Source organism: Schistocerca piceifrons, chromosome 7 (assembly GCF_021461385.2).
Source record: "Schistocerca piceifrons isolate TAMUIC-IGC-003096 chromosome 7, iqSchPice1.1, whole genome shotgun sequence".
In the NCBI taxonomy this organism is placed as follows: Eukaryota; Metazoa; Arthropoda; class Insecta; order Orthoptera; family Acrididae; genus Schistocerca; species Schistocerca piceifrons.
In genome coordinates, this window is record NC_060144.1 from 191,887,047 (window position 1) to 191,910,980 (window position 23,934).

General features: G+C 44.9%; 1 protein-coding gene across 2 annotated transcripts in view; it reads left to right on the plus strand.

Annotated features, from left to right (window-relative positions):
* LOC124804852 (zinc finger CCCH domain-containing protein 11A-like) overlaps nt 1–23,934 on the plus strand; it is a 69,031-nt gene that overhangs the window by 14,070 nt on the left and 31,027 nt on the right. For both annotated transcript variants that reach the window (XM_047265204.1, XM_047265205.1), the window contains one exon: nt 16,039–16,107. In XM_047265204.1, coding sequence (XP_047121160.1) covers nt 16,039–16,107 — 69 coding nt within the window. The remainder of the gene's footprint in view (nt 1–16,038; nt 16,108–23,934) is intronic.

Genomic DNA, 23,934 nt, shown 5'->3' on the forward strand with positions numbered 1-23,934 from the left:
GAAACAATTACGTTCATTGCACAAAGGCCATTCGAGTTAAGGCTACCCACCACTTTGGATCTAATTCACAAAATTTTGAAAATCAGACTTCAGGTCCATTTTTATTTTGATACATGTCGAACATTACTTCCAACAGTATTAGGAAAATGATAGATTACTACTCACTGTAAAGGTGATACATTGCGTTGAGTTGCAGACAGGCACAATGAAAATACTGTTACATGTTTAGCTTTTGCCAATGCTTCCTTCAGAAAGGGAAACGTACTCATTCAGGCAAGCAAGCACATCTCATGCTCACAGGAATGCAACTGTCACATTGAGCAGCAATCTGGAGTGGGGCGGGGAAAGGAGAGGGATAACAGGGTATGGGTGGGGGAGTCACTGGATCGCAGAATCCTCTGTGTGAGGGGCCCAATAGGTGGGCCAGTTGTGTGCCTCAAGAAGAGATATCATTAGCAGTGTAAGGGGGGGGAGGAGATAAAGTCCTGGTGCTGCTTGTCTGTTCTGCCCACTGACTCCACTGCTTTCATATCGGAGTATTCCTGATGTATTTTTGCTGTCATGTCTCGTGCAGAGTTCATTTGGAAACAACTATCCCAGTTGCCAAAATCATTATTTACTCTTGCCAAAATCATTATTTACTCTTATATCCATTGACTGTTTAATGACCAAATTCCAGTTCCTATCGGCATTGCACAGTATCTTTGTCTGTTCAAAAATAAATATATGGCCTTCCTTGATGCTTTGCTTTGCCACAGTAGATTTGTCAGTATGGCTGAGGTGAACGCTCGTAAGTGTTCAAACAGTGCTACAAGATGTAATGCTGGATATGGCTGATGTACTGCATGCCACACTCTCAACTAGTGCTGTATGTGCCAGGTTCCCACAGCAAAGTAGGTCTTTGACACAGCTATGAATCTCTCAGTACTGTTCAGGAGCTTTCACCTCAACCAAATCATCAAGTCTACTGAAGGCCACATGTTTGTTTCTAAACAAAGGTGGTGTGTAACACCATCGGCTTCTGGGATTCAATCATCAAAGAGGCAATGGAAATAAGACCACATGGTGATCTTGTCAACCGGGACAAGGGTTTTCAACTGGGAGACGTTAGGTTCACTGCGGTGATACCTGTCTATGACGCACCTGTGCCCAATGTTGACCATTTGGCAGCCTAACGACTTTTGTGGTCCTATAGAGTCTAAGTGCAATGGGCCTTTCATGGCATGAAGCTCACGTCTGGTACAGCTACTTGCTGCCATAACTAAATCATTCTCAGAAATAATATGCGGATACTGTTTTCAGTACCCAATTACTTAAAAGCGGGGGGGGGGGGGGGGGGGATGCATAGCTAACCAGGTTATGTACATTTCAGGACTACTACTGCGAATGCTCAATCATTGTGTGTGCCTTCTTAGTTTTTTACAGAACTGGCCAGTTCAAGAATGCTTAGAACGTATGATTGTTTCACAATCTTTCTCGTCTAATGTTCCCAGAACTACTTCATGTATTGGCTGGTGGCCTGCCTTGGCTTTACATTACCCTCCTAGGGTTATTGTTGGACAAGAAATTTAGCAGTATTGATCATTAACCTGAGATGTTCGCTGACCTGTATGGAGTCTTCTGTGATATTAAGTTTTCTCAAATCCCTTCTTGTCTTTTCCAGCCATCCCATGTTATTCTCTTAAAATAAAATTGCAAATAAAATTAAATATACTCCTTTGCACCATTGTCATTCAGTCTATAAATATGACCTTAAATCGTTAATCTCCTCTTCCCTGTTGTGTCTATGATTGTTTCTATGTTTCTGTATGAATCTTCATTTCTCCTGTTGAGCCAGTTACCATCATTATTCTTTTGTTGTTGTTGTTGTTGTTGTGATCTTCAGTCCTGAGACTGGTTTGATGCAGCTCTCCATGCTATTCTTTTGTAGTCCTAAAATTTTTCTGCGAATTTTCCTTTCTTTCTTTCCCAGTTCTGTTTGTTTATCATATTTACTCAGTATTAGACATTCAGATACGTGTAGTGTTTCTGTGTAATTACTATTGTGTAGTGTTTAATTTTTACCTAGAACAATACTGATCTTTTTATTATATAGGTTTTGGGGGAGTTTGTGTGCTAATTCCATTTTCTTTGATCTTTTTTTTATTTGTGGTGTTTTCTAATCCATTTTATTGTATCCATTCTCCCAAATACATAAACTTATTAAATCATTTGATGTTACCATGTTGTCTTTCTAATTATTTTTCTCTGTTCCATTTCTGTTCAATGTATTGTTTTCTCATACGGTATTTGTAATCTGGTTTTAGCGGCAGTTTTGTGAAGTGTTTCTATCGTTATCTTTTAATCTGTTTTGTCCTTCAGATTATTGCAATATCATCAAAAAAAATTTTACATTTCATCTCAAATCTTCCTGTCCTTGTCCCAGATGGATTCCTTTGATGTCTTTCTCTTGTAGTTCTGTATCCCACTCTCCCATAACTTTGCCTGTGACCAGATGGAAAAGAATCGCTGAGAGTCCGTCACCCTGTGCATCTACTGTGTGAATTCTGAAGGGTTCACACACTTCTAGGAATTTAACTTTTGAAGTTGTTTCTGTTGGACTAATCGTGTTTTTGTCGATACCTGCTTGTTCCAGTGCTAGGAATACTGTCTGTCTGGGTACAGAATCATAGGTTGTTTTTTTAAATAAAAATATGCCTGGGTTTGATCTACTTTTTTCTGAATGCTACTTGGTACTCACCAGTTGTGTGTTCTGCTTGGTGTTCTACGTTATGCAGTAGATCTTTGGATATAATTTTGTAGGTGACTGGAAGAAGAGATATGCCTTGGTAATTGGTGGTATTTGTCCCGCTTCCTTTCTTGTGTTGCGGATGGATTATGGCTTGTTTGCAATCTTCTGGAATTTTTCCTTCCTCTTACCAATCTTTAATAACCTCATAAATGGTTTCAGCTGCCCCCGTTCCAGTTTTCAGATCTCAGATAGTATCCTATCTTTAACTGGCACTCTGTTGTTTTCCTGCCAGCCAGTGTATTGTTCAGTTTGATACAGTGATTGTGGTTCTGAAGGTGTATTTTCTATTTGAGACTGTCTGAAAAAATAATCTCTGTGTTGTTTCCTTGCAGTTTAGAAGAGTTTTGAAATATTTTTGTTGTAACTCAAAGTTCTTGTTATTAGTAATCAATTTCCCTGTTAAATCTTTAATGCGAAGGCTGGTCTACTTGTACAATTGGTATTAATAAATGGAAATATTTTTAAACATAGCACGCTAGGGATAAGTCACTTCTTGCCTCACTCTTATTTGATTTGACAAGTTTGGTGACTTCATTTTAGTTGGTTTCTTTATTCATTTGAGGACCATATACATTACATAATGTTGTCTAGTTATTTACACAAAATTATATGTCATTTGCACACCATAATAATTAATGCGTGAGTAGTACTACCATAAAACTCTTCTAAAACTATAAATTGACGGTAAATACAGTGTGTCATTGTAACTGTGGTGTCCATTCTTGCGCACAAATCTAAGCAGCAACTTGGGTGTTCAAATGGTACATTAAGTTGTGATTTTGGGAACTTTTCCTGCTTTTTCTTTCTTTGAAAGTGAGAACCTACCAACTTCATACACATCATTGACATATGTGCTATGAAAAGTACTTAACAGTAAGCTCTCCCTAAGGTTAGAGTATGCTGGTTGTGTGGAGTATGTTCTAATTTACAAATGATAGAGCACAGCAATCAGTCGTCTTTTTCTTGCAGGCTTTATTCGGCAAATCCAGATTTCGGCTAGTGCCTAGCCATTACCAGTGCACCATTTCATAGTATCAATGCATGTTCTAGTATGTCAGTCCCCTATTGTTTGGGCTTCTATCACAGTTCTTTCAAGACTACTCTTGAAAGACTCTGCATGATGAGTGACATGAGCGAAAATATGTCAAGAATGCTCTGATGTGAAAGTAGCAGAGCCAGCAGGTAAAATAGACAGGCAGCAGCACCAGGATCTGATGCCTGAACCCCACGACATCTCCTCCAGGGACATGCGCTTAGTCCACCCGTTGGGCTCTCGGTAGAGGAGACTGTGTTCCAGCGGCTATAAGGGAATGAATGAGACCTACAACCAACACTTTTCCTGAAGATAACAAGTAGGAAGCTTGTCAAAACACTGCGACAACATAGTACCATGACTCTGCTGATACCACGAGAAGATTTTGTCAGTGTAGTTCTCTGAAAAAGATGCAGTTCATTATAATAATGAGATTACATAATTGCTAGCATAAATTATACTGTGGTTGGTATTGTGTGGACATAGTTGTTTATGGCAACACTAAAAGATTAATCATGCCTCCAAAATGTCTACATTTCTTATGTAGAATAAAGAATGTCCCAATTCTCAATATGCCCTGCCTCCCATCTGTGTCAACTGTGGAGAGCGCCATTCGTCTTGCTTGCCTGGTTGCAGGATTCTCCAGAAAGAAAGGAAAATCATGGAGTACAAGACCCTGGACTGACTGACCTACACTGAGGCTAAGAGAAAATTTGAATGCCTGCATCCTGTGCATATGACATTGTCTTACGCCGCCGCTACAACAGTTCTGACACTACTGGCTCTGCTAACCCCAGTTACCTTTCAGAACTGGAAGACTACACCTGCCCCCTTGATTGTGGGGGGCCACTTCTCTCCCTGTTGCTCTTGCACCAACTACTTCAGCAGCAACACCCTCCCAACCATCAGGGACGTCCGTCCCAACTTCTAAGCCGGAGAAGCGTACAACTTCTTCAGCTGCTCGTGCTACGAAAGGGTCCCTTGGGTCACTCGCTTCCCAGGTGTCTGCTAGTGGGAAAGATGATACCTGCCAGTGGCTGAAGAGTCCAAAAGCAGCTGGTCGCAGGGTGTCACGCTCATCCTCAGTCCCGGAGACTGAATCAGTGATGTCTTCCCAGCCAGGGAAAGCCACGGAACAATGAGAGAAATCCAAAAAGGAGGTCCTCAAGACCAAGGGAATTGTGGTGGCACCCACACCACCACTACCTCCAAGCTCTGTGTCTGTGAATGAGGTGGGGATTCTGGCGTCCACTGAGGACATAGATCTTGGCGGACCCTCAGACAAAATGGATATAAACTGCTCAGGCAAAAAGTCGGTGGCAGCAGGTGACCCTGAGGTGTAAACTGCCTCATTGAATGTTCCATGCCTTCTCATTCTAACGGTGAAGTCATCATCCAGTGGAATTGCGGTGGTTTTTTCCACTGCCTGGCTAAGCTACAGCAACTGTTAAGCTTTACACCTGCTATCTGCATTGCCCTCCAGGAAACCTGGTTCCCAGCAATATGGACCCCTGCCCTCCGCGGCTATAAGGGATATTACAGGAACCATAGCGACTATAATTGAGTGTCAGGTGGAGTTTGCGTTTATTTCCTAAACTCAGTCTGTAGTGAACATGTGCCCCTTCAAACCCCTCTTGAAGCTGTGACTGTCAGAATAAGGTTGGCGCAGGAAGTAACTGTCTCCAACACATATCTTCCTCCAGATGGTGTAGTATCCCTGAATGTATTAGCTGCACTGATCGATCAACTCCCTAAACCTTTCCTGCTTTTTGGAGATTTTAATGCCCATAACGCCTTGTGTGGTGGCACTGTGCTTACTGGCCGAGGCAGAGATGTCAAAACTTTAGTGTCTCAGGTCGACCTTTGCCTCTTAAATACTGGGGCTGCCACACATTTCATTGTGACTCGAGGTAGTTACTCGGCCATTGATTTATCAGTTTGCACCCCAGGACTTCTCCCATCTATACACTGGAGAGCACACGAGGACCTGTGTGGTAGTGACCACTTCCTCATCTTCCTGTCACTGCCCTGGCATCGAGTCCATGGACGCCTGCCCAGATGGGCTTTAAACAAGGCGGACCGGGAAACTTTCACCTCTGCTGTCTCCGTTGAATCTCCTCCACATGGGAACATCGATGTGATGGTTGAGCAGGTAACTACAACAATCGTTTCTGTGACAGAAAACACGATCCCTCGCTCTTTGGGGTGCCTCCGGTGAAAGACAGTCCATTGGTGGTCGCCGGAAGTCGCTGAAGCAACTAAGGAGCGTTGGCGAGCTCTACAGCGACATAAGCGGTACCGTTCCCTGGAGTACCTCATGGGCTTTAAACAGCTCCGTGCTTGTGTTTGCCAACTTATCAAATGATGGAAGCAGGATTGTTGGGAGAGATATGTCTCGACCATTGGGTGCCATACGTCACCTTACCAGGTCTGGGCAAAGATCAAACGTGTTGTCAGGTACCAACCCCAACAGGTGTTCCCGGTGTCTACATAAATTGCGTGTTATCTACCGCCGCAAACGCGATTGCCGAGCACTTTGCTCGAGCATCTGTGTCAGAGAACTACCCCCCAGCTTTTCGCACTCTCAAGTTGCTCCCCCTGCGGGTTCGGGGGTAAGAATAGGCTCGCGGTATTCCTGCCTGTCGTAAGAGGCGACTAAAAGGAGTCTCAAACGTTTCGGCCTTCTGTGATGGTCCCCTCTTGGTTTGACCTCCTTTTTTTTTTTTTCCAAATTTCCGTTGTTAGTGCGTGCCATTTGGGGAAGGACGCCTTACGTGGTGTTTTTTCTATTGGTCCATCATGCACCACCATCTTGCATGTTCCTTGTTGTCGTGTGGCGGGATTTACACCCAACGTCTTCTGGGTTACCTCCTTCTCGTCTTGTGCGCAATCCCCTTCTTAGCGCCCACGACAACTGTGGACCCTTTCAACACCTAAAATCCAGCACGGTAGCCAGTCCGTTGTGGTGGGGTCGTCATGTACCCTCTTGGTGGTAGCTCCCTGACCACGCAGGGATCGCACTGCAGATGCCAGAGCTGTTTCCTCCCCATGCATGCCAAGGAGTATGTGCCCATCTTGTCTGGGGCACGGGGACTCCGGGCAATGGGATATCGGCCAGGTGCCTGTTGCTTTGGCTGGGTGGCGCCCTTGGGGAGAGCCCTCGTTCGGAGTAGGTGGCATCTGGGCGGATGTGGCGCAATGAAGCGCAATAAATCACACCAAGCTGGTGGTCGCACGGCCACCAGCGTCTCTAAGCAAGGCAGAGTAGACTTTGATGCTGCGCAATATGACCCTCAGTCGTTCCCCTCGTTGGCTGCGCCATGGGAGGGACGTAGATCTAGTGCCAAGCGGGAGCCTTATGTACCGCAATACCTTGTCTGCAGCAGGACTGATGGTGACTCCTTTCTTATGACGAAGCCTCTGTTTTTTGTGGAACACCTGGAGGATAAGTTTGGGGAAGTGGCAGGGTTGTCTAAAATGAGGAATGGGTCCATCCTCCTCAAGACGTCTTCCCCAGCCCAGTCACTAGCGTTGCTCTTGTGTGATTAGCTGGGTGACGTCCCTGTTACCGTCACTCCCCACAGTAGCTTAAATATGGTCCAGGGGATTATTTACCATCGTGACCTATTGTTACAATCCGATGACGAGCTGAGAGCTGACTTAGAACGACGTGGAGTGCATTTTGTCCGTCGTGTACATCGAGGACCCAAGACTAACAGGGTGGCCACCAGTGCCTTTATCTTGGCCTTCGAGGGTGATGTCTTGCCCGAGAAGGTCAAGATAATGGTTTACCGTTGTGACGTCAAGCCCTACGTCCCTCCCCCCGATGCGGTGCTTCCAGTGCTGGAAGTTTGGGCACATGTCCTCCCGTTGCCCATCCAGCGCCACATGTCGAGATTGCGGACGCCCCTCTCATCCCGATTCTCCATGTGCGCCTCCGCCTGTATGTGTCAACTGTGGGGAGCACCACACTCCATGCTCGCCGGATTGCCCCGTTCTTCATAAGGAGCGGAAGATAATGGAATTTAAGACCCTGGACCGGCTTACTTATCGAGAGGCAAAACTGAAATTTGAAAGGTTGTATCCTGCTTCCCTTCGAACATCTTATGCTGCAGTCACGTCATTGTCGCCCTCGCGAGCGGCGGTTGTCGCCTCCTCTGTGCCGCCTTCAGTGGGCCCTCGGGGCCATGCCTCTCTGTCTGCCCCCCTCATGTCTGGGGCCACGCCTTCCTCTGTTGCCCCCTTAGCCGTTGGGGGCAAACCCTCTTCTGTCGCTCTCCCCACGCTTACTTCGGGAGTGACATCTGCTCAAAAACCGGGGGGCTCGATCCCTCCCCGTCCTTCTCCACCGGCGTTGCCTCTGCCGGTTCCTCTCTCGCGGAAGGGGTCCCTCGGGGCTCTCCCTTCCTTCGTTTCCTCTCCTACCCAGCCGGATGTCAGCCAGTGGCTGAAGGTTCCGCCACCTGCTGGTAGTAGGGCTTCTGCGTCGTCGTCAGCCACCGACGCTTCTTCAGAGAAGCTCTCCCAGCCCTCTCACCCTAAGGGCAGACGCGAGAAGAAGAAACGGAATGTGTCCAAGAAGAAGGACGTTCTGGCGGTTTCAGTGCCGCCTGCTGTACATAGTCCTGGCTCCGGGGATGAGGTGGAGATCCTCACCTCTGCTGCGGATCTCTCCCTCACGGAACCCTCGGGGGCCTTTCCTATGGCCTCAGCTGACTCTCCTCCTGTGGCAGCAGTTGGCTTTGAGGCGCCATCTGCCTCTTAGTCGCCTTCACGCCCTCCCAGTCCCTTACTGCTTCCATTCTCCAGTGGAATTGCCTCGGTTATTTCCGCCACCTGCCTGAGCTCCGGATGCTTCTGAGTGCTTCCCCTGTTCTCTGCATTGCTCTGCAGGAAACTTGGTTTCCAGCAATGCGGACCCCCGCCCTTCGTGGTTATCAGGGATACTATAAGAACTGTGCTGCCTGTCAACGAGCATCAGGTGGGGTTTGCCTCTTTGTTCACCACTCTGTCTGTAGCTCGCCAGTACCCCTTCTGACGCCTTTAGAGGCAGTCGCTGTCAGGGTTGAACTCTCACCAGCTATTACTGTTTGCTCTGTTTACATTCCTCCGGTTGGGGAGCTCCCCCAACATGTCTTGGCTGCGCTGCTGGCTCAGCTCCCGCCACCATTGCTGCTTCTGGGCGATTTCAATGCCCACAACCCTCTATGGGGTGGGACTGTCTCCGATGACTGCGGTCATGCCGTGGAGCATGTGTTGGAGCAGCTCGACCTTAGCCTCTTGAACACCGGTGCTCCCACGCATTTCAGTGTGGCCCATGGCTCGTTCTCGGCCATCGATCTCTCTCTTTGCAGCCCCGGACTTGTCCCATCCCTCCACTGGAGGGTGCATCATGACCTGTGTGGTAGTGACCATTTTCCCATCTATTTGTCACTGCCCCAGTGTCATTCTTCTGGGCGCCTGCCCCGCTGGGCTCTCCACAGGGCTGACTGGCCGGCTTTTACTTCCGCTGCAACCATTGAGTCTCTCCCACAGGGTGACATTGACGAGATGATCCGTGTCTTAACCACGTCAATCATTTCGGCGGCCGAGGCTGCCATCCCCCGCTCTTCTGGACTCCCTCGGAGGAAGGCTGTCCCCTGGTGGTCGCCGGAGATTGCTGAGGCTATTCGCGACCGTAGGCGGGATCTCCAGCGTCATAGGCGGCACCCGTCTCTAGAGACCCTCATCGCCTTTAAGAGGCTCCGTGCCTTGGCCCGTCGCCTTATCGCACGGCGTAAGCAGGAGTGCTGTGAGAGGTATGGCTCATCCTTGGGCTCCCGTGTCTCCCCCTCGCTCGTGTGGTCCCGGATCCAGCAGATTTATGGATACCAGACCCCTATGGGTGTCCCTGGGATCTCCTTGGACGGCGCTGTCTGCACAGATGCTGCCGCCATTGCTGAACACCTTGCTGCGCACTTTGCTCAGAGCTCTGCGACTGCCACTTATCCCCCCGCCTTTCGCTCTCTAAAGGAGCGAGCCGAGCAGACGCTGTTATCATTCCACACGCGTCGTTCTGAAAAATACAATGCTCCTTTCAGCGAGAGGGAATTCCTCGCTGCCCTCGCCGACTGCCCTGATACGGCACCAGGACCAGACTGCATCCACGCACAGATGCGAAAATGGGGTCCCGCAGGGCTCGGTGTTGAGCGTATCCTTATTTCTAGTGGCCATTAATGGTCTGGCTGCAGCCGTGGCGTCGTCGGTGTCTCCTTCTTTGTATGCCGACGACTTCTGCATCTCCTTTAGCTCCACGACTACAGGAGTCGCCGAACGCAGGCTGCAAGTCGCCATTCGCAAGGCAGCATCATGGGCTCTGACTCATGGTTTTCAGGTCTCTGCAGCCAAGACTCGAGTTATGCACTTCTGCAGGCGTCGGACGGTCCACCCTCATCCTGAACTTTCCCTCGACGGCCACCTGCTTGAAGTGGTGGACACTTGCCGCTTCTTAGGACTCGTCTTTGATGCCCGGCTCACATGGGTTCCTCATATTACTCAGCTGAAGCAAAAGTGCTGGCGGCACCTCAACACCCTCTGCTGCCTGAGCCACACCTCTTGGGGTACGGTTCGCTGCACGCTGTTGCGATTATACAGAGCCCTTGTGCAGTCCAGGCTTGATTATGGGAGCCTGGCCTATGGGTCTGCATCACCCTCAGTGTTGAAGCTGTTAGACCCCATACACCACTGTGGGGTTTGGGTTGCCACTGGCGCTTTTCGTACAAGCCCCGTGGATAGTCTACTGGTGGAGGCCGGGGTTCCCCCACTGCGGATTCGCTGCCATCGACTGCTCGCCGACTATGCTGTCCACGTGCATTGCTCGCCGGGCCATCCCAATCGTCGCCTGCTATTCCCTGCCATGGTCCTCCATCTGCCCGAACGGCGACCTAGGTCTGGGCTTTCCATAGCTGTCCGCGCCCAGTCCCTGCTGTCGGAACTGGGGTCATTCCCTCTTCTGCCTCCCTTCCGGGTCCGTGCACCTACGCCTCCCTGGTGTTTGCCCCAGCCGTCCATCCGTCTGGACTTGGCACAGGGACCCAAGGACTTGGTTCCGCCTGTGGCCCTCTGTCGCCGTTTTCTTGCGCTCCTCGCCTCATATTCGGGCTGTGAGACTGTCTTCACTGATGGTTCCCTGGTTGATGGTCGCACTGCCTACGCTTTTGCTCACGCTGCCCATGTTGAACAGCGCTCCTTGCCGGCTGGCTGCAGTATTTTTACTGCAGAGCTGGTGGCCATATTGCGCGCTCTTGAGCGTATGCGTTCCTGCTTAGGTATGTCCATCGTCATTTGCAGTGACTCCCTGAGCAGCCTCCAGGCCATCGACCGCTGCTATACCTCTTCTCCTCTGGTGTCCTATATTCAGGAGTCTGTTTCCGCCATTACCCGCTCTGGTCGTTCGGTGGTCTTTATTTGGACGCCAGGTCACGTTGGCATCCCGGGTAACGAACGTGTCGACAGGCTGTCCAAAGGGGCGATCGACACCCCAGCTTTGGAAATCGGCCTCACGGCTCGCGATCAGCAGCTGGTGTTGCGCCGTAAGGTGCTTGGGATGTGGACTGCTGAGTGGCGTGGCATGACATCCCCGCATAAACTGCGGGCTGTCAAGGAGACAACCGATGTGTGGCGCTCCTCCCTGCGGGCTTCTTGCAGGGACTCTGTAATCCTGTGTCGGCTCCGCATCGGCCATACCTACCTGACGCACGGCCATTTTTTGCGTCAGGAGGATCCGCCCCTGTGTCGGTGTGGGTTCCGGCTGACGGTCGCCCACATTTTGCTGGAGTGTCCCCGACTGTGCACCCTCCAGCAGTCTTTTAATCTCCCGGGCACTTTGCCTTTGGTTTTATGTGATGATGCCTCCATGGCTGACAATGTTTTAAATTTTATCCGTGGCAGTCCTTTTTATGGTTCAATTTAGGGCGGTCCTGCACCTTTCCATTTCTGTGTCTTTTGTCCTCGCGTCTCTCCATATTTGTTGCTGTTTTGGTGTGTCGTCAGATGATTGACTCTTTCCCTTTTTTTTGTTCTTGTGGTCAGTCAACCAGTCTCCGGCCATCTTATTTTCTTCTGTTCCTTTCTGTCTAGGGTTCCTCTGTACTCTTCTTGTCTGTAGTGTTTGTTGCTGCATTTGTGTTCTTTTAGCGCCTGGGGGGGCGTCTCCTCCCCCCTTTGGTTTTTACCTGCTTCGCCGATTTTCTGCTCGCCTGTTTTTGGAATGGGGGACTGATGACCTTTTCTGTTTAGTCCCCCTTAAACATCCCAACAACCACCATCTCAAGTGGCGGCTGGAAGGGAAACTCCTCTCGTTTACTACACATTACAGTGAATCCTATAATGCCCCATTTACGGAGTGGGAGCTCCTCAGTGCCCTTGCACATTGCCCCAACACAGCTCCTGTACGAAATCGGATCCACAGTCAGATGATTAAACATCTCTCATCTGACTACAAGTGACATCTCCTCGTCATCTTCAACCAGATCTGGTGCGATGGAGTTTTTTCATCCCAATGATGGGAGAGCACCAGGTAAAATCCCACTTGATATGGATAGCTATCGGTTGGCGGTTGGGTTGGGTCCTAGTCATGTGGCCCACTGGCTCCATGTCAGGGTTGCTCTACCACTGATAATCTTGTGTATCTAGAGTCTGCCATCCAAACAGCCTTTTCCAGATACCAGCACTTGGTTGCCATCTTTTTTGATTTACAAAAAGCATATGACACGACCTGGTGACATCATATCCTTACCACATAATACAAATGGTGTCTCTGAGGCTCACTCTTGATTTTTATCCTGAATTTCCTGTCGCTTCGTACTTTGTGTGTCCAAGTTGGTGCCTCCCATAGTCCCCCCATATCCAGGAGAACGGGGTCCCGCAGGGCTCTGTATTGAGTGTCTCTATTGTTAGTGGCCGTTAATGGTCTAGCAGCAGCTGTAGGGCCGTCTGTCTCACCTTCCCTGTACACAGACAACTTCTGCATTTCATACTGCTCCACCAGTACTGGTGTTGCTGATCGGCACCTGTAGGGAGCCATCCCCAAGGTGCAGTCATGGGCTCTAGCCCATGGTTTCGAGTTTTTGGCCGCAAAGTCATATGTTATGCACTTCTGTCAGCGTCGTACCATTCATCCAGAACCAGAACTTTACATTAATGACGATCCACTCACTGTAGTGGAGACATATCGATTCTTAGGACTGGTTTTCAATGCCCGATTGATTTGGATACCTCACCTTCGTCAGCTTAAGCGGAAGTGCTGGCAGCACCTCAATACCCTCTGGTTCCTGAGCAAAACTGGGGTGCAGATTGCTCTACGCTGCTGCAGCTCTACAGAGCCCTTGTTCAAGCCTGCCTTATGGTTCGGCGGCACCCTAAGCATTGCATTTACTCGACCCAGTTCACCACTGTTTGGTTCATCTAGCGACAGGAGCTTTTAGGACAAGTCTGGTGACCAGTGTCCTTGTGGAAGCCAGAGTGCCTCCATTCCAGGTTAGGCTTGCACAACTGCTGGCCAGTTGCATAGCACATATTCTTAGTTCTCCTGTGCATCCGAATCAGTCTCCTTTTCCCACCCACGGCGGTTCATCTCCTGCATCGGCGGCCCAGGTCAGGGCTTCCAATTGCAGTTGATGTCCGATCCCTTCTTTCTGAACTGGAGTCCTTGCCTTTACCACCTACACTTGAGATCCATTCACGTACAACTCCATGGTGTACACATAGGACCTTTCACGTGGCCCTAAGGACTCAGATAACCCTAAGGCTCTCCACTGCCACTTCCTCTCGATTCTTGACAAGTACTGAGGTCACGAAGTTGTTTACACCGACAGCTCGATGGCTGATGCTCACGGCGGCTCCGCATATGTCCATGGAGGAAATATTGAACAGCATTCCTTGCCCGATGGCTGTAGTATTTTCACTGCTGAGCTGGTGGCTATATCTCGTGCTCTTGAGCACATCCGTTCATGCCCCGAGGAATAGTTTGTTGTGTGTACCGACTCCTTGAGCAGCCTACAAGCTATCTACCAGTGATACCCTCGCCATCCTTTGGTGGCGTCCATCCCGGAGTCCATCTATGCCTAAGACCCGTCCCGTCATTTAGTGGTGTTTGTGTGGACCCCAGGACACGTTGGCATCCCAGGCAACAAACTTGCTGACAAGCTGGACAAACAGGCTACGCGGAAACCGCTTCTGGAGATGGGCATTTCTGAACCTGACCTGCGTTCTGTCTTCCACCGCAGTGTTTTTCGGCTTTGGGAGACGGAATGTCATAATAGCATGCGCAACAAACTGCGTGTCATTAAGGAGACTGTGAATCTGTGGAAGTCTTCCATGCGGGCCTTTTGCAGGGAATCAGTTGTCCTGTGCCGGCTCCGCATTGATGACGCTTGGGCGACCCACAGTTACCTCTTGCGCCATGAAGACCCACCTCAGTGTCTTTGTGGTGCCCAGTTGTCAATGGCCCATATTCTGGTGCTCCGTCCCACTTTGACAGCCCAGCGACGAAATCTTGAGTTACCGGACTCGTTGCTGCTCATTTTATCTGACTATGCCTCATTGGCTGATTTAGTTTTACGTTTTATTCGTGAGGGTGGGTTTTATCATTTGATCTAAGTTTTAGCACATGTCCTTTGTCCCTCTGTGTCCTCCACCCTAGTTCTTTTAGGGTGGAGGTTTTAATATGTTGCAGATCGGCTGGCTTTTCCTTTTTATTCTTGTGGTCGGCAGCACTTGTGGAATTGTTTTATTAGGAACAAGGGACCAATGATCTTGTAGTTTGGTCCCTTCCCCCCCCCCCCCCCCCCCCCCCTCTCAACCATCCTTTGCAGCTGATTTTTCGGAGTGGAGGGAGGATTGAGAGTGTGTTGGAAATCTGTTTGCAGATTAGTCTGAAGGATAGTGCCTAACTGTGAAGGCCTTTGTGAGAGCATCTGTGTATGGAGCAAGGAAATTTTTTGTCCCCGGTTGGCCAGGCTGTATGGGAAGGATTTTTTGGTGTGGAAGGGATGGCAGCTGTTGAAATGCAGATACTGTTAGTAGTTCGTGAATTTAATGTGGATAGAGGTGTGAATGGAGCCATCAGAGAAGTGGGGGTCAACATCCAGGAAGGTGGCATGCGGAGTTGTGAGGAGGACCAGGTGAAGCGGATGGGAGAGACGTTAAGGTTGTGAAGTAATGAGGACAGTGTGTTCTGGTCCTGAGTCCAGATTGTGAAGATATTGTCAATGAACCTGAACCAGCCTAGGGGTTTGGGGCTGTGCTACACTAGGAACATTCCATAGATGACCCATTGGCCATTGGATTGGCATAGAAGGGTGCCATGCATTTGCCAATGGCTGTGCCACAGACTTTTTTGTGTACCTTTTTATACCTTTGTGTGAGCCATTGGAGATCCCATCCACACCTCTGCCCACATTTCACCCACCAACTACAGTGAGCAGCTATCTACCCTTTTCATAATTATTGATATTCTACTACGTTAATTATTTCTTGATGTTGGACATTTTTCTTGTCAGCGTATGAATGAATGATTTTAATCCTATAAAGAACTTGAAACACGCTGAACTTTACTTCCTCAGTCAGCATTTTTATCTCTTTTTCCAGTGGATGAACTGATAGGTGTGTGTAGGACAGTTTCAAATAATCTGGGCAACACTGTTTGTATAGGGAAGGTATTGCAAAATATTCAAATACAGAGCAAGTAAATAACTATTGACAACATAAAAGGAAAGAGTAATAGGTAACATTTGTACGTGTTTGGTCATTAAGCTGTTTTTATTAATAATATTTCTTCAGCTACAAAATTTAGAAAAAAGACAAAATTCTCTTTGTTTAATAAAATCAGGTCTTTCAGATGTTATTTTAACCCTGAGACAGTTTTTGGTGGAGTCATATACGTAACTATGTGTGCTTTTCCTGCGTCTTAAATTTACCATTGTCTCCAGTCAAGTGTGTCATACTTTTATCTCTAAAGACTATAAAAATGCAACTTGTAAAAGAATTTTGCTGTGTTATGGTATCGAAGAAGGTGGAGGTATTTCTGTCTTGTGTTTCAAGCTCTATTGGTCTTTGGAAGCACTTTTTTTGACAGGATGCAATAGTGATGTAGCAAAGACACAGTATATTGCATTAAAAATTGAAACTTTTTGTCAGAGAGAATTGCTTTACCATTATTGGTCTTATATTTCAGTTACGCATTATGGATGCTGCCAGGAAGAACAATGACTGCTACTTCTACTACTACTCTACCTGTTTGAAGGTAAAACAAAACATTTATTAATATTATTTGAAAGTTGAATGTTATTACTGCTGTGGTAAATTCAGTAATATATTATAAACAATAGAGGGTATGAAGTATGGTATTGAATAGGGCGGGTGAAATAAAATAGAGTTGGGGAAACACATTTAAGACTGAAGCAAAATTAACTCATGTTAGTGAACAGGAGAGCTGCGCATTACACAAAAATGTTTGAGAAAGTAACAGGACCAGACATGTTTAGTAACTATTATTTATCAGAAAAATCAGCATCAGTACTTTGAAGAGCTGCAGCAAAACACTGAAAATACAATTGCTGCTATCTCTCTGGCAGAGCTGCTACACATTCTTTGCAGTTTGATAAATCTGCATCAATGATGCCATTTCCAACATCTTTTGTGGTTGTTTATGAACAAGTGTCAATCCTGTGTCAGTCTTATTGTAAATATTTTCCGGGCCAGTTTTACTTTTGAGCACAGTGCATACATGCGTGCATGTGTTGGTTTCCATTGAGTGTCACCCACATATTATTATGTTATGTATAAAAAGGAATCTGAAGCAAGGTGTTGACTTTTACGTGATATCTGCAAACATTTCGTATCTTGGACCTCTATTTCCATGTTGAAGTAAAATATAGCTTATTATCAAGTCTGATTTGTAATATAGCTCTGTGTCATTTTGTGAAATAATATTTGGAATTTTTTGTTGATTATAATGTAAATTGTTTGGGCAACTTATTTTGCTGTGTCTGCGACTGACTGTGGCACTTTTTTATTCTTCCAGACTGTCATTGTGCCATCATGATTTTCAAAAGTGTTCTATACAAATATGAGGTTACTCTAAATGTAGCATGTGAGCTGATACAGTACTTAAGGCAATGGACTCACATTTTATAGTATGGTGACAGTTCAAATCGCTTCCTGCCGTCCAGAAGCCTTCGTTCTCCTATGGTTTGATGCAAATTCTGGGACAGATTCTTTGAAATGGATGTGGATGATTTCTTTCTTTTTCCTTCACAACCCAAACTTGTGCTCCAGTCCCAATACCTCGTTTTCAATATGTTAAACCTTGATCTTTCTCTTGTCTTGATGCAGACAGATTTGGTATCTGTCTCGGGACAGAATTATGACTCATCAAAGACCATAACAGATCTCCAGCCATGCATTAGGATTTCATTTTGTTGATGAGATGTTTATGAGCGTAAAGGCCATTGTATGGTGTTAGTTTTAATTGGTTGTCACGGATCCTTAGCATGTTTTCAGCGGTTGTTGTAAGTGCTATAAGTGAATTTCCTTCTGTCACATATTCTGACAGCTTCTGAGCAAGAGATAATGATTTTGAATGCCACAGGGATTGGTACTGAGCCCTTTCTGGTTTCTGACTTGCATAAGTTATCTTCCTGTGATAACCAAGTGAGGCAGCACTGTGGTTAGTGCACCAGATTTGAATACAGGGCGACGATGGTGGTCAAATCCCCATCTGGCCATCCAGATTTAGGTTTTCTGTGATTTTTCTAATTTGCTGAAGGCAAAAGCCAGTATGATTTTCTTCCCCATCCTTCATTAATCTGAGTTTGTGCTCTGACCCTAATGATTGCATTGTTGACAGGACATTAGATGCTAGTCTACCTTCCTTTAACTGCCAATGCCTTTAAAGGCTCAGATGAAAGCTGAAGATACCTATAAAAGGTTCACAGCTAATTTAAGTCTTTACATCACAGCGTCTCATATTATGCAATTTGAAACAAACAGCAATGACCTTTTAGCACCAGAAGTAGACAGTCATAATTAACTCTAATAGTCCTGATTTATTTATTTACTTATTTATTCAGAATTGACTTAAGTTGTAACACAATTTTAGGTATGCATTTTTTTAGTGTTTACAAAAACTGGCGGAGTTCCAGAAGGACATAAAGACAGTAGGGCAACTTTTTGTGAAGTTTAAGGCTCAGAGCAGTTTATATGTTGAAGTACCGTTATTTTCAAATAAATGTAATTAAATTTGGGTTTTGGGGTTAAAACAACTTATAAATACAATAAACAAACAAAATAATCTTACAAACATGTTTTATGCAACTGTAAGATAACATAAAAAGGAACAAACATAAAGGGAACGTCACATTTTTAGACACATTGTCATAGTCTTTTTGTGGCAATTTTGACATTTCAGTTGCATCTTCTTTTTGTTTTCTTGTCCGATGGTAATTCGCCAACATCATCTTGCCTTCCATCAAATCGAGACTCTTGTCTTGCCCTTTTGCTAGGACGCCCTCTAGTATTGCAGTGACAGTTTGGTGATGTAATGTCAGATGATCTGTGGCTTCTACATTGTCCTTGTAAAGATCCCGGGCATTTTGCTGTGCATTGTCTATGAAATGCGCAATGATGGAGAAATATCACTTTTTTCCTCTTGTAGAGCTTCTGTACAGGGATACATTTTGATCAGCTCAATCTCTGCCCCCATATGAGCATTGTAGGAATGTAATAGGTTAAGCTGAAGCATGTTAATCCTTTTCTTTTGTTCCCTGGAAAATCTTGCTATGGAACACAATGGTTGAACTCTGTAAGAGTTGATGGTTACATTAACATCATCATTGTCTTTCCAACGGACAGTGGAAATTCCTCATGTTGAGCCAAAACAAAGTACCCATTTTTCTTTTATCATTTTATCTGCGTATAACAGAGTACAATTCTTAACTCGTTTCCACAAGTTGCTTCCACACCCCTGTCCTTTAGGTCATTTAGCTGTTGAACACTGATAAAGAGGTTTTCAAAGAAAATTCACCATGGAACATGTGGAATGGACTGGTCCACTTAAATCATTACCACATCATAGCCCATACCTTGGTTTCATAATCCTTACTACACATGCCAGCTTGGTGATAGGGTTAGAGTCAAATAATATATCCACCGGTGATGCCTCCACACCAGAATTTTATTCCACATCAGATTGGTTTCCCTTTTATGAATATTTGCACCTGTGACTCCCAAAGTACGGGACTGTCGATTCATTGACAGAATGGTGCCGCACATTAGGTGCAAATTGTTTGAATCTCTCTCTCAGCATACACACTAACGGTCCCAAAAGATCAGATTTCTGTAAATTATCATTGTCACATACTAACAGATTGGAAAACGCAAAGTGAAATTGATCCCTGGACACAGCATTTTCTGTGAGGTCATTGTGATTGTCTCTATCTGGTTGCTAGTAGATTTTTCTGCGTGACACTGTTACGTAACCACTTAGCAGAAATATTGCAATAAACACCAACATCTCATCTTCTGAACAGTCTTTCAGCTGCATACTGATTTGTGTAAGTGACCAACATTTGAAGCACTTCTTTGTCACAAAACTGTTGGAAATATTCAAGCAGTGTTCGCCTTTTCTTCATGTCAATTGTGCACTTTAGAAACCATTCGGGTGTTGGATTACCTATTTCTCCAATTTTCCCATTATATTTCATGAGATTTTGAACTTTTTCCTTTGATAGCCTTGTTTGTTTGTTTGTTGTACTGCTGGAGGGTCCTGGAACCTCTTCAGAGATTAAGGATTGTTTTTGTGCTGTGTTGACAAAATTACAGTTGCCAGAAATGTCCAAATCACAAAGTGCAGTAGCATTGAGTTGGCTTGCTGGTAATTTGTGTACACTTGTATTTTCTTTGGCACCTGAGTCTTTATCTGTTATGTCATAAGTAATATTTAGAGGAGTGTGTAATGTTACAGCCATGCCACTAATAGTATTTCATGATAATTTGTTTCTAAGATGTCCAAAAATTCCTTCAGATTACATGGTTTTCTGTGAATTTAAAATGACAACATATCACCCTGACATCCTTCTGGGAGGACGGTTCTGAATTACAATTGACAAAACCTTTCAATTGTAATATAAAACTCTAAATAATATAGTTTATTCCATTAGCTCAGTCAATTCATCCTTGGTAAAATTGGACTTATTTTCAAGGCACAGTTTCTCAATAACTGTGAACTATAGCAACAAAATGACTGTGGCAGTGCATTGGTGACTCAATGCACTTCATTTAAATATGTGTCACTATCTGTTGCAACAGTGTGTTATTCATGGAAATCAGTAACTTCAACGCTAAATGATGTCATCCTTACAGAAGGATGTCGGGCTTACTTGGGTTAAGTGCAGTATGTATGAGGGGCAATCAAGAAGTTCCCATTCAAAGGCTGTGTAGTCCAGAATCAGTATACCAACTAGGCAAAATTACCATGAGCATTGATTCAATCATTCCACCGGTGCACCAGGTTGAAATGCCCATTTGATAAAACATTGTATTCTGCTGTGTGAAGAATCTGTAACTGTGTGCTGCACATCCTTGTTGGACAGGAATCGTCAACCTAGAAAATCAAAATTGGGACTCGAACGCTTCCCTAAACCTATATAGGTTAACAGTAACTACCGATACCACACTATAAATCTCAATACTTTCACCACCACCACACTTAATCCTACCACAAAAAAAGACACCTAGAAAATCGAAATTGGGATCAAACACTTCCCTTGACCTATATAGGTCAACAGCAACTAACGATACCAAACCAGCCATAGCCACAACCACACCTTGCAATCAAGCACTTCCCTAAAGTCATATAAGTCAACAGCAAAGCAAAATACCAAATCACCAATACAAACAACCATAAGTTATCCATACGACATCTCCACATATAGCCTGGCGCAAGACGCTGGAAATTTAGTAAGTCTCATGTCTTCACGAAACACTGAACGCTTCACGACTTCAACAAACAGGCCAAATAGCTGAAAAAATTTTATTAGAGACAACGCACTGTCCCCCATCATCACCGACAACCGAAAACTGTTGACCTTGTCAGTCATATCCATACCTACCAAAGGCATAAAAAAAAGCAATTTACTGAAATTCACACATGACAAATAGAAAAAAAACTACAATAACGCCAGCATAACAAAACCAGAATCGTTAACTCACTGAAAAATATTTCGCTGAAAGCACAGTCACCACCAATACCACACACGTGCAGTGCTCCCATACAAATGAACCGCATATGCCACGTAACACGCTACTCATAAACACACCACCAGAGAGAACAACCGACCGCAACAATACGCCACCTATGAACATGCTAATACACACAAATTAAACCGAAAACATCACCTAACACACAACATATAAACACACCACCAGAGAGCACCACCGATCACATAAAAACAACACCTACAAACACGCCACTCCCACAAACTAAGCTACGCACCGTCAAGACGTCACACACCACAACAGCCTTACATCACGGGCCATTCCGACGGGTGGAATTGGACATTTCCGTTGACCCAAACAAACCGTTTTGATGGAAAATTAAAAAATGCCTCCATCAGCCATTCTTTCTACAAGTTATCTGAATATTTAGATTCAGGGATCGAAAAATTTTGTTAGCTACATGGCATGTAGCAATATATGTACAATAAAGCTGAATGACAAGTAATAATGCTCCACAAATAGGACTCGGTATTTGTAGATGTAAAAATATTTTTTTCAAAAAATACCTTCGTAATCAAGTAACTTCTTTTTATTGGGATAATTTTGGGAAAGTGTAGCTCATTTATAAAAGAGATGATATATAGAATGTTAGTGTGACCCATCTTTTAGTACTACTCAAGTGTTTGGGTTCCCCACCAGGTCATATTAAAGGAAGAGATTGTAACAGTTCAGATGCATTCTTGGCACTGGTAGGTTCAATCAGCACACAAGAATTACAGTATTACGGAGATATTTCATGAACTCAAATGGGGATCCCTAGAGCAAAGGTGACTGTTGTAGCATGAGATGATATTATTGTGTACACTTCGTCGAAGGTGTAATCAGGTTTAGAAAAAGAAACCATATTGATTTATTTGCCCACAGGGATACATGGCAAGGGTTGCCAGGAGAATGAGATAAGAAAACTCTAGTAGCCACAGACCCATTTCGAAAGAGAAGGGAAAATTCAAAGACGAAGGAATGAAGCCATTTACTATCTGCTCTAGGCATTGGCTCAGACAGGGGGAGAGATTTTTTCAGGCATGGCTCGGAGAGCCCTCAGTAATACGTGTTAGGTGATGTGACATGAATTGATTGGCAAGGCGGCTCTTCTAACAACAATTCAGCCTATTCCACGGGAACCAGTTGATTGTTGTTGCATTAGCTGAAAGGTGATGGACAAAATAGGTGGACTCTTTGTAAAATCTAAATAAAATGGGACCTGGGGACATCTTGTGTATCTCCTACCCTCTCCCTGAAAGAGTTCATCATGGATGAACTCTACAGTGTCAATGGGGTCATAAATAAGGGGATAACAATATTTGGTTTTCATTTAACAGTGCAATATTTTAATTTCATTTAACAATTCACACCTTGGAACGTGAGTACAATTGTTACATCACCGTATGGTGACTAAAATTGCCAACATAGGAATGTGACAGTGGCAGCTTTGCAAAGGTAGTAGAAACTGGTTTCAGATAGCTTTGGGGAGTACAAGCAACTGAAACATTCATATGGCAAGGATTAGGATTTAACATAAAAATCACTACATGTTTAAGGATCAGGGTTAATTATTATTATTAATAATAATAATAATAATAATAATAATAATAATAATAATAATAATAATAATAATAAAGGAAGTGAATGATTGATTTCTAGTGCTTTTAGCGGAGGTGGCAGTTACAATGTAGTTTGTAATAGAGTAGAAGTTGTATGACGTTCAAAGGCCTCATCAGACTGCAGTTGATCTGTTTTAGAATGACATGAGCACACAGTGCCCAGCATCGTTATGGTGATAGGTAACTGCCAGGGTGGCATCAATTGTTTGCCAACCTGACAATAAGGCAGATTTAAATCACAGAACAGAATATTGAAACATGGTTGTCTGTTCCCCCCCCCCCTCCCTCACCACTTTTAAGTATTGTCACAATCTAATTGACCCAATAAAAGTAAAACAAATTGAAAATATATTAATGTATGGAAGGTGCCAAGTCAACTACTTGATTAAATCCTTCAGAGCATCAGCCAGGATAAAATTAAATAGGTTTGACTAAGAAAACTATAAAATGAAAGCTGCAAAACATGACACTTCTCATTGTATTGCTCTGTCTTGTAAACAAATGATAAATCATTTACAGCAAACACTTAAAGGGCGGTTCCTTTGATCCAAATTTATATGATTCCAAAAGCAAGGTAATTAAGTCTAAATGAACCAAATAGAGAGATGTTTGAAAATCACAAAAGTATGCAATTCATAAGACAAATACAAAATAATAGTTTTAATGAATGTGAGATTACAAAGCTACAATTTGTGACAGTGGCAAAATAAAATTTGTCACAACTTTTGCACTTAAACTTGGTTGAAGAATGTGGTCAACTGTAGTGGCTGCATGTGTTTCTACTATATAACTTGCATGTGAAACATTAGTACGTAGCCACACTCAGTATACTCAGTATTAGAATAGCAAGCAGTGTGGAAGTCACTGCTGGAACAATTACATTAAGTAAAATTTGATAGGCTGCCATAATATGTGCGGCAGCTCAATCCAGTGATTTTTGTTGGCGTTCCTGTGCCAGTGACTAATCCAAGGAGTTGAAAAATTCAGTGCAGTTAGTAACCGGAAGAACTGATAGGGTAGGATGTACACAGAGAGAGAAGTTAAATCTGAGATGAATGACAGAATGGTTAGATTGTGGCGCCCAAAGTTTCTTTCAGCTGCGCAGAGAACCGAAGTTCAGCTGCCATAGTTCTAACACTATTCACATTGAGCTGTCATCCACTGTTTCACTCTCCGGAAAGTACAACTGTTTC